The sequence below is a fragment of the Macaca nemestrina genome, chromosome 12 (genome assembly GCF_043159975.1).
Source record: "Macaca nemestrina isolate mMacNem1 chromosome 12, mMacNem.hap1, whole genome shotgun sequence".
NCBI classification, from domain to species: Eukaryota; Metazoa; Chordata; class Mammalia; order Primates; family Cercopithecidae; genus Macaca; species Macaca nemestrina.
In genome coordinates, this window is record NC_092136.1 from 21,373,038 (window position 1) to 21,388,694 (window position 15,657).

General features: G+C 53.5%; 2 protein-coding genes across 2 annotated transcripts in view; one reads left to right on the top strand and one right to left on the bottom strand.

Annotated features, from left to right (window-relative positions):
- The window catches only part of LOC105471615 (ALX homeobox 4), a 48,247-nt gene that overhangs the window by 27,843 nt on the left and 4,747 nt on the right, over window positions 1-15,657 (top strand). The window contains exons 2-3 of the mRNA XM_011724181.3: window positions 6,341-6,651; window positions 14,350-14,478. Coding sequence (XP_011722483.2) covers window positions 6,341-6,651; window positions 14,350-14,478 — 440 coding nt within the window. The remainder of the gene's footprint in view (window positions 1-6,340; window positions 6,652-14,349; window positions 14,479-15,657) is intronic.
- LOC105471617 (exostosin glycosyltransferase 2) overlaps window positions 1-15,657 on the bottom strand; it is a 198,864-nt gene that overhangs the window by 5,288 nt on the left and 177,919 nt on the right. The window lies entirely within an intron of this gene.

Genomic DNA, 15,657 nt, shown 5'->3' on the forward strand with positions numbered 1-15,657 from the left:
TTCCTTATGTCGAGAGCATTTCAGGGCTTGGGTTGGTGGCTGTGGGTGAGCAGGATGGCCTGTGTCACTGGCTAGCCTGAGGACTGCCATTCCACCCCACCCTCTGCTGAAGACTGGCAGCCCCTTGAGGGCCGGGACACTGTTTGTCTCTGCAAACAGCTGTGCCCCGTGCATGTGTGCTGAAATCTAAGCCCAGTCACTACTACCCCTTTGGCATTATTTATTGGGACTGGAGCTAAATTAGGGACATCCAAGTTGAGCTCTGGACAGACCCCAGTGGCGGATGCGGTAGGGTGGGGACGTGATCAATGGCTAACCTTTAACCTCCGCCCTCACCCCCACAGGACTGTTTGGACAGCAGTGGGTTTAGTCAGTGCCCTTTCAATAGTATGAAAGGGCCTCACGCTGGCCTGTTTTTTTTAAGGAGATTACATCGTTGTGTGCACTCCGCCACAGGGTGTGTGGGGCCAGCTCACCCGAGAACAGAGTGAGTGGCATGTCCCCCACAAAGCAGATGTTTGGAGGAAAAATAGATGTAATCAAAACCATGGAGGATAAAATGACTGAGACCCCGTACGCCATATGCATGGGCCTGTGCACAGCTCCACGCAGGTCCACACCACCCATGTCCGCCCCCACCCATGGGGATCTGCACCCACACACAACCACCCACATCCCACTTGTGTGCCTGCACTTGACCACACAAGCATGCGCACTCCACAAACCTATCTACAAGCAAATACACATATGCTCCCCATATCCACTCACAACTGCAGACTTGTGCTACATGCCCCCGGGTTTACATCTGTGCACACAGATGCTGCCAGCACCCTCTCCCTAAAATGACTCTAGAAGGTCATTCTTTAAATCACGGCCAAAAAAAAAAGAAAGAAAGAAAAAAGAAAAATCAGTCACCTTTGGAAATCTCTCAAGGGTTTTCCTGTTTTAAAAAGGTGAAACAGGCCAGAGTGATGCCATTGGGTTGAACCAGGACAGGTGGGTAGAGGTTAAGGGAATGAAGCAAGGCTTTCCACTTCATTCATTTCTCCAGCTGAAATCCAACAGCCAGGGGTTCCCAGTGCTAGAATAGGCAGCTTCCAGAGGTATGGGGGTCCTCCGAGGGGGAGTTCCAGTAGAGGTTGAAAGGCTCAGCGGCTCCTGATTGAGAATATAACCTTGAACTGAATGCTTCCTGCTTCATCAAAAGCAGTCTATGGCAATAATGCTGACCCAGGATTGTTTGAAGAGCATTGGATAGCATGATGGCCACACTGCGTGCACAACACCCCCCGTGGGGCAGGCATTGCTCTTGGTGATGTAGGTTCACTACTTGATTGATGGCTCTGAGTAGTCAGGGGTTTACTTCCAGATCAAGACTGGGAAGCTGCAGATTGGGGCTATATTGTCTTGGACCCCATAGTCTCAGCCCTGGGACAAACCCATCATGGGAGGGGTGTCAGCATAGAGCCTTTCTAGGTCCACAAGGAGCTGCTCCAGGGAGGCTGTGAGAAGTCCAACCCCTGGCGGGTGGCCTGGGCCCAGGCTGGGCACTGTTGCTGCTCAGCCTCATGCCAGCACAAGGTGCCCCAAGGCTCTGAAGAAGGCTTGCCCAGCATCCAGGCAAACTGAGAGCTCCCTGGTGGTCTTCCTACCCCAGTGTGGCTGCAGGGTGGGTGTGAAGCCAGTTCCTGGCAGATCCTGGACTGGGTTTCTGTACCTTGGTTTCACTTCTGGAGCTGCCCCCATGAAGCCCGTCTCTGCTTCTCCTTCTGTCCCCTGCTCGCTGCATGGAGACATCACTCAAGGTCTGTCTGGGTCTTTCTTCTCCCCTGTCTCCCTCAGTGACCTCTGCTGTTTGTGCGGTCAGCCTTGAATGGTGGCATTTGTCATTGCATGCCCCTTTTCAGTGTATCCCACCCAACTTTCTCCCCAGTGGGTAGGAGGATGAGGCGGTTGGTTCATTTACTCGACAGACATTTTCTGCACATGCTTTGTAGAACATCGGCTCACCAAAGGTGCACAGTTACCTGGACAGAGCGAGAGCTCAGTGATGTTTGTTTGTTAGAAATTGTTCATTTATTCCTCAGCAACCTCTTACTGCATCTCTGCCACCTGACCTATCCTGTGCTGAGCCTCAGGCTGAGAAGGGACAAACGGCAGGAAGCCCCAGCCCTTGGGGAACTGACATTCTATAGGAGGAACTGGACATTCAGGACTGGATGAGATACGAGTCACCTAACACAGGCATTCAGTAGAGAGGGTGAGCAGAGGACAGAAAACAGTCACAATCTGGGAGGGCTTCTTGGAGGAGCTGGTGCTTCACTGGATCTTGGAGGTCAGTTGGAAGGAGGGACATTCCAGGCAGGGACCCGAGATGGGGACTTGGGGGACCAAGGTCTGTGGTTTCCTTTGGTCAGGAACAATCAGCCTGAGCTGTGGGACCTCTGTTTTCAGCATCCATCTTGTTGAGGAGGGCACCTCACAGGGAGTCCGATCTGACCAGCACCCAGGCCTTCGGCCACCACCCTGACTCTCTAGCTAGCCTGGGGTCATCTCCCAGGAGAGCGATCTGCTGGCTTTGCCCAGGGTCCGGCCCCACTCCCTGCCGCCCTCTGTCTCACACTGGCCGGAGAAACGCAGGGCTGCCCGAGGAACAGCAGTGGGAACTGCAGAAGGAAGGGAGACTCAGAGGGGTGGCAGTATACTCCCAATGTCCGCAGGGACAGGGCTGTCATGGGGAAGGGTGCTGGGAGGTTAGAACTGGAACCAATGAGCCAGACCTACAGGAGACAGACATGGGCTGGGTCTAAGGACGAATGGTCCAGCTGTCCGGGGGGCAGTGAGCTCCCTGCCACGCTAGACTGGAACCAGCGCCGGGTGGGGATGCTGCAGGGTGGCGGGAAGTGGACATAGAGGCCTGAGCTTGGGGTCTTAAGACTGAGACTCTGAGAGGGCCATGCTTGTCATTCTGACCAGTTGAGTGGAGCCGCAGAACTTTGGGGAATTTTTCTTTGTTGTCTAAATGAGGAATCCGGCCTCAGGATTTAAAGCAAGCTGACTCAAGACAGGTTAGAAGGCTTGCTGCCTTCTTCCTTGAGGAACCAGGAGCAGCACTTCCCTGAATTCCTTCCATCTCCAACACAGGCACACCCTGCCCCTCTCCTCCCCTCCCCAGGTCCTCAGGGACAGTCCCGGCTGCTGGTGAGCACGGGAGGAAGGAGGAGGAAGGACCCTCAGCCACCCCGCTGTCCCTATTTGTAGCTGAGACTCCAGAGGTGAAATGGGTCATCTGAAGTCCCAGGCAGAGTGGGGGCCGAGGCCAGGGCTTCCAACTCTTGGGCTGGTGGTCTTCGCACACGCTGTACCACCTCTATCTCTCTGCCTGTTCACTTAGTCTCAGTGGGCAGCTAGAGGTTGACAAAACTGGACCCTTACTTGTCACCATGAAGACTGGACCTTCCACCACTTCCCCTGAGAGGCCGAGAGCTGGCTCCGTGCTGAGACGCTGCCCCCAGGCCACATCCTCACTCCCTCATCCTCAGGGGCTGGTCTTGCTCCCCACAAGATGGGCAGAGCAGGACGCCTTGGTCATGTGAGGCCCCTGGGTTCCTTCTGCCCCTACCTCTCTCCCTGGGAATAGGGCCTAAGACCCCGGGGGAGGGAGTAGAGGGCAGGCCAGGAGCTGAGAGGCTGTGCTCTGTCCGGAATTGGGGCGTGTTCCCTTCTCTCTCTGGCCTCAGTTTCTCCCCAGTTAAAACTAGGAGTTCAGGCTGGTCCGTACCAACTCTAGGTTCCTGTAACATGGAGCTCCCATTGCTGTGCAGGCTGGTCCCCATCCCCAGCAAGGGTCCGTGGGGCTGTGAGATGGGGCCTGGGGACCGGGGCTCAGGGCTCAGTGCTCACCTCCCTCAGCCCCTCATCTGGCTTCCAGGACATTGCAAAACAGGGATGGTTATTTTTGGTAAGGCTGTGTGGGGTTTCTTTAAGAAAAAAAAAAAAAACAACCTAAAACATAAAATGTATTTGTCTGCCAGGAAGATAAATATCTTTGCTGAAAGCTCTTGGCCCAGCTGCCAGCTGCAGTTTGCAGAATACTGTGAAGCTGTGGCTGTCTCCATGTGCCTGGGCTCACACGGTGTCATGCATGATGCCGCTGGGCCGGTCGTGCACCCCCATGGCGTCTGCACTGCCCGTGGCCCTCAGGAGCAGCCACCTGAAGCTGCTTCCAGGCCTGCTCTGGGCACTCACCTCTATGCCCTTTCCTTGATGCCTTGGAGAGGGAGGTGAGAATGCCACAGGCCAAATGTCCCTCTCAGCTTCCCCAGTGTGCACAGAAAGCCAGGGATAAGACTGAGTCTGAAGCCTCAGCCCTCAGGATCTGGATGGAGTCAGAAGACCTGGACTACAGGCATCATTCTGATGCTTAATGCCCATCCCCTGGACCTATTTCCAGGAGAAGAAACCGAGGGTCAGCGTGGTTGATGCTCACATCTACCACACACGCTTGTTGTGATGATCAAAACTTGTGCATGCGAAAGGTCGTGTCAAATGCTCCCCACACGTCTTATGAAGTGTGTTCGTTCTTTCACTCAAGAAGTTCCTTTTCCCCAAGTTACAGACAAGGAATGCGGCTCTCGAGTTGCTCACACCCACATCTGTAGACACCCAGTTGGCTGCCCTTCCCTAGGCATCTGTGCACGCACTGCACATGCTCCTGCGCCCAAGGGCCTGCATGCTTGGAGGACTTCTCCAGGGCCAGAGTCCTCTAATGTTCACAGGGTCTGTGGGTTTGCAAGTCCGGACTAGAAAGGTGAATATCAATAATGGCAAAACTACCTAGCTAGCACTCTAGCCTCTTTATTTCCCACAGCTACCCTATGAGGAAGATCCTATAAGGATCTTCATCCCCATTTTATACAGGGGGAAACTGAGGCACACAAAGGGTAGGTAAGCTCCCCTGAGCACAGAGCTGGGGAGTCACGGCCATAGGATTCATAGCAAGGCTAAAGAGCCCATGCCCTAAACGAGAGTCCTTAGCCTGCAGGCTGTGGACCAGTATCGGTCCATGGCCTGTTAGTAACCGGGCAGCACACAGGAGGTGAGCGGCAAGTGAGCAAGCATTACCGCAAGTTCTGGCTCCTTTCAGGTCACTGATGCCATTAGATTCTCACAGGAGCGTGAATCCTACTGTGAACCATGCATGCGAGGGATCTAGGTTGCATGCTCCTTACGAGAATCTGATGCCTGGTGATTTGAGGTGAAACAGTTTCATCCCCAAGCCATTCCCCACCACCACCCCCACCATCCATGGAAAAAATTATCTTCCACAAAACCAGTTTCTGGTGCCAAAAAGGTAGGGACTGCTGTCCTAAACCCTCTGCCAGGAGGTGAGTGTGTCTGCCCAGGAAGCTCACCGGGCTGTGTGGTGGTAAAGTGGCTTCCCGCCTCACTCTCCCACCCCAGCCTCCACCTCTTCTTCCTTGACCTGTATGGGTTGATTGGTCCTTGCAGTCCTGAGCTCCTAGGAATGTGCCGGGGGGTTCCATCTGCTAGATGCAGTGACTGGGAGCCGTGCTCATGTACACCCACCCAGGCCCGGGGTCAGCGTGCTGGGGATGAAGGTGCCTGGGCAGCCTCAGTAAGCAATGTGCAGGCGCCGCTTGTAACAGGAGATGTGGCCCATGCCTCGATCCCGTGCACCCCCAAGGAAGAAAGACCCTTCTCTTGAACAATAGGTGAGACCAGCGTGCAGGGTTGAGGGGCGGGCAAGGAGGTGTTGACCCCTCAGCACTGGACTCTTGGGGCAGAGTCTCCAGCTCCTGCTGAACTCCTGGTGGGACTAGGCCAGGAAAGGAGGGGCACTCCTGTCTGCCTCAGTGCTGGGTTCTCCTCACCCCAAGCCCCACTGGGCCAGACATGGCTGCTGAATGAGTTTCCCTTCCACCCAGGGAGGCCATGGCACTGGGGTCAGAATTCTCGGGACCCAGAAAAGTCCTGATGAAGGGAATCCCTCTAGAGAGAGGAGCTCAGGGTCAGTGAGGTGGGGACTAAAGGTCGCAGAAGTCAGATTGACTGACTTGGGTTCACATAACATTGGTGCTGAAAGGGACCTAGTCTAAGATGGTGGCAAAGAGGCTCAGAGAGGGGAAGAGATTTGCCCAAGGTCACACAGCATGTTAATGGCAAGCCAGAATTAGAAGCCAAGTCTCCTGACCTTGCATCCAATGAGCTTTAAGAGGAAAAAGGCAGGGGGTGGCTACCCAAGTGCCCCCCAACCAACGTCCCCCTTCTTTTGCTTCGTTCAGCCATTGGTTTCTGACTTTGTTTCCTCCCCCCTCAGCTAAAGAAAGCTCCCTGGGTGAGCCAGAGTTACCCCCCGACTCTGACACTGTGGGGATGGACAGCAGCTACCTGAGTGTCAAGGAGGCTGGGGTGAAGGGGCCCCAGGACCGGGCCAGCTCAGACCTCCCCAGCCCACTGGAGAAGGCCGACTCGGAGAGCAACAAGGGCAAGAAGCGGAGGAACCGGACCACCTTCACCAGCTACCAGCTGGAGGAGCTGGAGAAGGTCTTCCAGAAGACCCACTACCCAGACGTGTATGCACGAGAACAGCTGGCCATGAGGACAGACCTCACCGAGGCCCGTGTGCAGGTCAGTGAGGGCCACCTGGGAGTGAGGCTGGTAAAGCAGAGCCTGCCCCTGGGCTCTTGGCTGCAGCTGGGGTCTCCTGACTGCCCACCAACCACACCATGGCTTTCCTTACCTCAGTTCATTGTGAGCCTGAGAGTAGGGGCTCCTAGCATGCCCCTCATGCCGCTGTCCCAACTAGAGCAACTCTGCTTTTATCCTCTTTAATATTGGGCTTCTGTACTGTGGGAGGGGGCAAAGGAAGGAGGGCCCCCAGAAGAAGGGCAGGAAGGCTGCTGCTGGCTGTTTCTGGGCTTTACACTGTGTGAGAATCCTGGCTTTTTCACAGAGAAGGGTTACTGGTCCCTGCTCTGGAAGGCCTATATCTTGGACAGGAAACAGGACAAACATGAAGATAATGTCTACAGCATCACAATGGGCAGAAACAGAGAACAGTTTAGCTCTTCCTTCTGCCTAGATGGCTGCCTCCCCCTCCATTTTTCAGGTCCCAACTCATACCTCCTCTGACAGGTCTTCCTGACCACCATGGCTAAAGCAGCAGCCCCCCTACTACCAGTCAACAACCAAAACACCCACCCAGTACAATACAGTGGAACCCAACACACTCAACCCAACTCACTGCAACCGAACGGAACACAACCCAATAGAACTCAACTCAACACAACACAATGGAACTCAACATACTCAACCCAACTCAGTGCAGTCCAACACAACACAACACAACCCAACCCAACACAACCCAATAGAACTCAACTCAACCCAGCACAACACAATAGAACTCAACACACTCAACCCAACTCAACCCATTCCAACATAACACAGCCCAATATAACACACTCCAGTGGAACTCACCCTAACACAATGGAACCTGACACACTCAACCCAACGCAGTGCAACCCAATAGAACTCAACCCAGCCCAACCCAACACAACCCAGTAGAACTCAGCTCAACCCAACACAACACAATGGGACTCAACATACTAAACCTAACACAACCCATTCCAACACAACCCAATATAACACATTCCAATGGAACTCAACCTAACACAACACAACACAATGGAGCCTGACACACTCAACCCAACCCAACATAACACAACCAAACCAGCTCACTTTTTGCTACACTGTCCTATTTTATCTTCTTAAAACTTTAATTTTTTGTTTGTTTGTTTTCTTTTTAGAGACAGGGTCTCATTCTGTCACCCAGGCTGGAGTGCAATAAGACGATTATAGCTCACTGCAGCCTCAAACTCCTAGACTAAAGTGATCCTCCCACCTCAGCCTCCCAAAGTACTAGAATTATAGGCATAAGTCACCACGCGTGGGCCCATTTTATCTTCTGGGTATTTTAGTTTATTTTTTTAAAGAGACTGGGTCTCTCTCTGTCACCCAGCGTGGAGTGCAGTGGTGTGATCATGGCTCGCCGTAGCCTTAACTTCATGGGCTCAAGGGATCCTCCCACCTCAGCTTCCTGAGTAGCTGGGACCACAGGCATACACCACCATGCCTGGGATAAGATTTTTTATTTTTTTGTAGAGATGGGGTCTTGCTAGGTTGCCCACATTGGCCTCAAACTCCTGGTCTCAGGTAATCCCTCACCTCAGCCTCCCATAGTGCTGGGATTATAGGTATGAGACACTGTGCCCAACTCGTATTTTGTCTTCTTTCTAGGATTTTTGACTGGCTTAAGTTATTTTACTCATTTGTCCCCTTCCACTAAACTGTGATTTCCTTGAGATCAAGCACTGATTGTTCATCACTGTATTCCCACCAATTAGAGAAAGCCAAATGCAGAGCATCAAGGCTAAAAAATAAGTATCCATGGATCAATCAACCCCTGTCCAGAGAGCTGTGTCTCCCCCACCAGCATGAATTCACAGCAAAGAAAGGATCAGAAAGAAAAGACCCATGAGTAGCCAAAATACAGGCGACAAAATTCACACACTCAAGTTTAAGTTTCAATTTAACACAAAATAAATGTCATAATCAGTCTGCTTTTCCAACCCAAAGCATGTTGGAAATAGCAGATAAAGTGTTGCCATATAGCAGTTTTTCCCTCTCCAGTGGGCCAGAAAAATTAACAGCTTTAGAACAAAGAGGAATCTTTTTTTTTTTTTTTTTTAATCAGCAAAGCGCCATACAGCTCAGTGGGCTGGGCCCCTCCATGTAAGGAGAGAGATGCCCCAACCCTGACATCCTCAGCAGGCCCCAGGGACTCTTGCATTAATTCACGAAAGCATCTTCAGCAGCCTTGTTCTAAGGCGTCAGTAAAAGGTTCATCCGTTACAACCATGTTCTGTTTAAGAAGGCAGAGCCATCTCTAATAGAGTCTACAAACTTTTTCTCCAAAATGGCTGATGTGGAAAAGGACTAGTGGTGATCAGTAAATATGTAGCTGTTCAGAAACTACAGCTACCAGAAGTGATGCTGAAGAGCTGCATGGTTGAGTTGCTGTAAGTTCCCTGAGGGCAGGTTGCCTTTTTTTTTTTTTTTTTTGAGACAGGGTCTCACTGTGTCACCCACGTTGGAGTGAAGTGGTGTGATCTTGGCTCACTGCAGCCTCCGCCTCCTGGGTTCCAGTGATTCTCATGCCTCAGCCTCCCTAGTAGCTGTGACTACAGGCATATGCCACCACACCCAGTTAATTTTTTGTATTTTTTGATAGAGACGGAGGTTTCGCCATATTGGCCAAGCTGGTCTTGAACTCATGACCTCAAGTGATCCACCCGCTTTGGTCTTCCAAAGTGTGCTGGGATTACAGGTGTGAGCCACCATGCCCGGCCCAGGTTGCCTTTTTTTTTTTTTTTGACAGAGTCTTTTTCTGTCACCCAGGCTGGAATGTAGTGGTGCGATCTTGGCTCACTGCAACCTCTGCCTCCCGGGTTCAAGCGATTATCCTGCCTCAGCCTCCCGAGTAGCCAGGATTACAGGTGCACACACCACACCCGGCTAATTTTTGTATGTTTCGTAGAGATGGGGTTTCACCATGTTGGCCAGCTGGTCTTGAACTCCTGACCTCAGGCCCAACTCAGCCTCCCAAAGTGCTGGGATTACAGGCATGAGCCACTGCACCCGGCAAGGCTGCCATTTTATCCCCCTCCAGTGCCTAATGAATGTTTGAGGAAGGACAACAGGGCAGCTGGGGTTTCCTGTGAATCCGGAAGCCCTCACACACCCAGATCTCATTTGAATTTGGACAGCCAGCCACTCACATGACCTTACATGCCTGAGTTTTGACAGGAATCCTAGCATCTAGCCTGATCTCCAGCAAATGGACTGGGGAGGACCCACCGGTGTAGGTAGAGAAAAGGGCATGGCTGGTTATGGGACAGCCCGGTAAGTGCTGTGTTGGTGTAGGATAAACCAGTTCATTTTCTGTGCAGTATGTGTATATATTTGTGTTTGCATATGTGGGTTGCATGTGTGCTTCCTAACAAACATATGGGAGTGCCCGGGAGTAGAATTCACTAAGTACTGAAAGAAGAATGACACTTTGAGTACAAAACATGAAAACAAAGGCACACAGAGTATTTTTCAGTTACCATCATACAACTAAAACAGTGTTCTCTGCAGACACACATGCACACACGCATGCACGTGCACACACACACTTATACCTACTTCCAAAATGGAGTTGAGGTAGCTTACAATTAAAGATTTATTTGTTCAATCTAAAAACAAGAACAATGGCATGAAATGCGGAGGTAATGTGGTTTAAAAAAATTTACGCTAAGGTTCATGGTTGCCTGCCTTTGAGCACAAACTTCAACTTGGAGCTTCCTGGCAGCCAAAGCAGAAAGGGAAACTCTGATGTGCTGCATATCTTATCATCTAGTAGGAGGACCATAGAATTATAGAACAGTAGCGCTGGAAATGATCACCCCGTCTTCCCATCTAATAGATGAGGAAGAAGAGGCCCATAGGTGGGAAGTCATAACCTGAAGTTAACAGCAGCCACTCAGTAGCGGCGCCGTGACTGGAATGCAGGACTCCTGAGTCCCAGCCTTGTGCTTCTTTGACTTTAGTTTGCTGTACAAGGACACACGCCAGATTGTTCAGAGGCTCTTCTTTGTATAAAGGCAGCAGGGTGGGTGGGATCTTCATGTGCGTCAGACTTGAAGGGTTGAGCCCTAAGCCTGGCAGTGCCCTGGGGGGGTAAGGGGGTGGTGATGGAACCCCCTTCCTGCCTCTGCTGTGTTTGTTCAGGGCCCATACTCAGCTGGTGGCAAACCAGGTGCCTGGAGCAGAGTGGTGGTCGGGACAGGGACGGGGCATCGGGGGCCCCAAGATGGACTTTTCCTGGGAAGAAGCCTGGGGTTTGGCCCTGCTCCAGGGGGCTGCAGGGGCCTCTCTCCGCTGTCTGGGATTCCAGTCTCTGCAGCTGGTGTCTGAAGACAATAAGACAGAGGCCACCCCGCCCTGGCCCCAGATGGGCTGCGGTTAGCGAGGCCTCCGCCAAGACAGTTGGTTCCTTGCACAGCCCGGTCCTCGGGAGAGAGGCCTATGCTGAGTAGGCCCAGGCCGGGGTGGTCCTGAGGTGTGACATTCAGACTGGGAGAACAGTGGGGACCTCATGCTTGGCCGTCCTCCTGGGGCTGCACAGTGGAGACAGGCCTGCGGTGCAGAGCTTGGAGGCACAGGAGCAGGCCTGGGGGTTGGTGTGGCATCTGGAAGGGAGCTCTCAGAGCCCCTAAGGCACCAGGGGTCAGAAATGGAAGGACACTCCAAGCCTCAGAACCTGCAGACGTGAGCGTAGAAGGGGTCGTGGGGATACCCTTGCTGCCTCCAATTTACTGGGGAGGATATTGAGGACCGGCCAGGCTCACCTAGCTCATGTCTGGATCTGGGCAGAAGAGCCAGAGCTGGGTACACAGGGTAAGGCCCCAGGACAAAGGAACAGGAGAAGGAGGGAGGAGGTAGGCAGCCCTGCTCCCAGCGGCCGCTCACCCGCCTCTCACCATTTCCATCTTCAGCCCTCAAATAAATCCCTCCGCCTGACCTTCTTCCACTCCTGTTCCAAAGACGGTGCTAGCTCTGCCGGCCTCTCCCCCGCCTGGTCATCTGTCTTCCCCAGATAACCCACATCTCCTCCTCCCTCACACTCAGCTCCAGCGAGCCTGCGCCCCACATTCCACTCCCCCACACGGCTCCTCCCTCCACTCTAGACCCCTTTGCCAGGCGCTGGCCACCTCCTTCCCTCTTCGGGGTCCCTCCCCGCCCATCCCTGGATCCTCTGTTCCAGAGCCTGCAGGGACCTCTTCCACTTCCACGGTCCCACCATGCGGACCTGGAACCCACAGAGACACAAGGGGAACCCCAACAGTCACAGTGACAGAAAGAAAAAGAGAAGCCATCTCTCTGCGCGCCTCCAGTGGCTTCTCCCCTCCCCCCAGCTTCCCCCACAGAAAACCCTGGGAGGCTGAGGAAGGAGCGGAAAGACGGAGCTAAGCCTGCAGGAAATTAAACATGAAATGAAAACAAGCTCCTCTGATTCATTCTCTCATCCTGGCCCCAGTCTCCCATCCCAGGCCACTGATAAAGAGGGATCCCATTTCAGCAGCGCAGAGAGGAGACCCCATCTGCCCTTGGCTCCCAGTGGGCGGCCAGGGCCTGGACCCTAGGAATCCCTGGAGGAAAAGGGGCCCTGGGAGGCCAGGGCAGGGGCTGAGACCCCAAGCTTGGGAGAGGGTCCGTTTCTAGGGAAGAGACTTCTCCTCCCCCAGTCACTGTGTGCACACACACACACATGCGTGCAGCCACACTAGTGGGTACACTCGTGCACACACACACATGCTTAGGATTAGGAAGGGGAAAGTGAGTTGGTATAGGAGTGGAGAAACACACTAATGCGCACCCCTGCACCCCTGCTCACCCCCACCCTCCTCACAGTAACATGAGATACATTCCCATCTTCTTTGACTTCTCTTTCCTCTAGCAAAAGACAGTGAGAAAGGTCAGGAGCTGTAAAGAAACAAATGGGAAATACTCTAAACATTTTTGGACTGCATTTCCCATCTATCTCCCCAGCTGCGGCTATGAGGCACCATTCGCCACGCAGAAACTGAGGCCGCTGGCAATGCCAGTGCTTCTATGAGCCTGTCTGTTGGCCAGCTACACTGGATGCCCCAAGAGGCCAGGCAGCGTCTGTGGGGAAGCATGTCCACGCCTCCTTCTCCCCTCCTTGCAGTGGTTCCTAGGAAGCTCAAAGGCTCTGAGGCAGAGGAATTTTGAGAGCTGACTCCTATATTTAGCTCAGCAGCTGCACTGATCGTGATGGATGGAGAAGTGTTTCCACCTGGAGAGCAGGGACTGGCCCTCAGGAAAGTTGGCTTTCTTGATGCCTGGGCCTGGAAGGGCCTGGCAAGGCTCCTTATGGCTCTAGAGCTGAGGCTGTTGTAATGGCTCTGTTCTCCCGGTCTGCAGCGTGCTGTCTGAGGTGTGCCCACTTGCATCTGAGTCTGCAAAGCCAGCAGGCAGGTGCATATCAAGATGGCAGAAGCCTCCCTCTGAGGAGCACCATGGTCCATTTCTGAATCAGCCTAAAGCCATTCCCGGCCTGGAAGCTGATCCCTCCTCATTCTCCCTCTCTCACCCACCCTGTCCCCATCGCCCCTTCTCCAGATCCTAAGTCATGGGCCAGGGGTAGGGCAGCTTGCTCCTGAGCCTTGGGAAAGTTCTCCGCCTTCCAGAAATGCTTGTGCAAAGGAAAAGGACCCAACACTCCCCATCACCAAAGACCCCAGTGCTCACAGCTGACTCAGAGACCTCCCCTCCCCTCCCAATCAGGCCAACACCCCGTCCACCTGAACTCAGTGACAGGTGGGCCTCTGCTTCCTTTCAGCATCAGGCCACTCTTCTACACAAGATGCTGTAGCGACTGCTTCTACGGACAACACCAAGGGCAAACCGCTTTACTTGGCATTCAAGGCCCCCTGCGATCTACCTCTGTCTCTCTCTCTCCCACTACTTCCTTCAGATTGACCTCTTTAGGCTTTTGGAGCATGCCTCGCTGTTTCTAAACCCAGGCCTTGGCTTTCCTCCTTTCAGTCAACCATTCAAGGCCCAGCTCCTGTCCCTCCTCCAGGAAGTCTTCCCTGACTGCCTCTGTTGCCCAGCAGAGCCCCCGTTCTCCCACAGGGTCTCATTTCCTTTAACACAGGGAAGTTTTGAGCTGGGAGACTGTTTCCAACAAGAAGGCTGCAGACAGGATGCAGGGAGGAAGGCATTCTGGATCTGGACCAATAGGCCTTGGATAGCCATGAACCTTTTGGAACACTGTGGCAAAACGGTGTGTGACTGTCTAGGAGGACATATCTGGAGGAGCGTTTGTAGCTTTTATCAGCTTCTCCACAGGAGTTTGTGACCCACAGTGGGTTAGATGACTGCTAAGATGACCAGTGACTGATTTCATAGGTGGTGACACTTGGTTGCTCTAGATTCTGAAGCTTAGGAAAATAAAGTTCTGGCTCAGGGTCACGCCCATGGCTCGTGGGGGTAAGACACCTTCCCAGCTCAGAGTGGATGATTCTAGATTGTCAGCTCTCGAGGACAAAGACCAAGGTTGATATTTATGTGTGGCCCCACCGCTTCCCAAACACACTGCAACTGGTGGGGGGCTCAAGGGAACAGTTTGCACTGCCTGAAAGTGAGGCCTCCAGGCTGGCGTCTCACCCTGGTGACATCGGCTTCTTCGTCTTGTAGGTCTGGTTCCAGAACCGAAGGGCCAAGTGGAGGAAGCGGGAGCGTTTTGGGCAGATGCAGCAGGTTCGAACCCACTTCTCCACTGCGTATGAGCTGCCCCTTCTCACCCGAGCTGAGAACTACGCCCAGGTAAGTCCCACCCTGAACTGCCGCCACCGATCCTCAGCCCCTGGTGCTCTGAGAATGAGCCCCTTGGAGGAGAGCCCAGGTCCCCTGAGATGACTTATGGCTGCAGGCTGCCCTTCCGTCTCATTCCAGGGGTGTGCCTGTTTATACCAGAATGTGGGAGGCCCAGGGTTACTCTATCCAACTAATCATTGAACCAGGCTTGGCTGAACTTTAGGGAAGGGAAGGTTAGGGCAGTGAGAACAGCTCTTTCCTCCACTAGCTTTGGCCACTTTTGCTGTGGGCATCGGAACCAAGGCAGGCAGAAGGCCACCAGGCCCTCAGATACCGCTCGGAGGGTCTCTTCCAAAAGCGAGCTCTGAACTCTCCAGGACTCGTGGCCAAGCTGGAATGAGCTTGGGATTCCGAGTCCGGAGACTTAGGCTGTCTTTCCAGCTCCAGGTCTTTCTCACTTCAGGCAAATCTCAAGTCTCTGAGCCTCAGTTTCTTCACCTGTACCTTGGACATGGTAAAAGCATCTGCTCAGCTCCGTTGTCAGGCAGTTGTAAGGTCTAAATTCAATCGTGCAAAAGTATTTTGTGAATTGTACAGTTTCAAAAAGCTTGTGTGCCTGCACTCAGCTTCTGGGGCCATGTCCTCCCCTCCCCCCACAGCATTTTCACTGGGTGTCTGTCAGCCAGTCCCCTGTTCCAGTGTGAGATGCAAGGGAACAGCAGTGTTGAGTCACATCAGGCACCTGGGAGGCCTGGAGAGATGTGTTTTTGGCCAAGTCCAAGTCCACTCCTGACCCCCCTCAGCCTGCCCAGCAGAGGTGGCTGCTCCCTCCCTGCTCAGGCCTCATTCTGGCATGACCTCCGCCTCAGCTCCAAGCCCAGGCCTGCCCAGCAGCCAGCCAGTAGCACGGGCACCCCTGCCTCCTTTACTTCTCCCTGACCAGGTTCTGTGCTAGCAAATGGTCTCTGGGCTCTCCTCCCAGACCAGCCCTCCATTCGCTCTCCCACAACCCGGGATTCATGGGGCAGGGGGGCAGGGCACAGGCCTGGAGGTGAGGCTGAGGAATATGGGATGTCTCACACAGGCGCCATCCGCATCAGCTCGCACTGTGTTCTCCCATTCTCTTTCTCCCCTCTCCCTCCCTAAACTCAGCCTCCCTCTGTCCTCCCAGGATGGAACTCTAGCTGG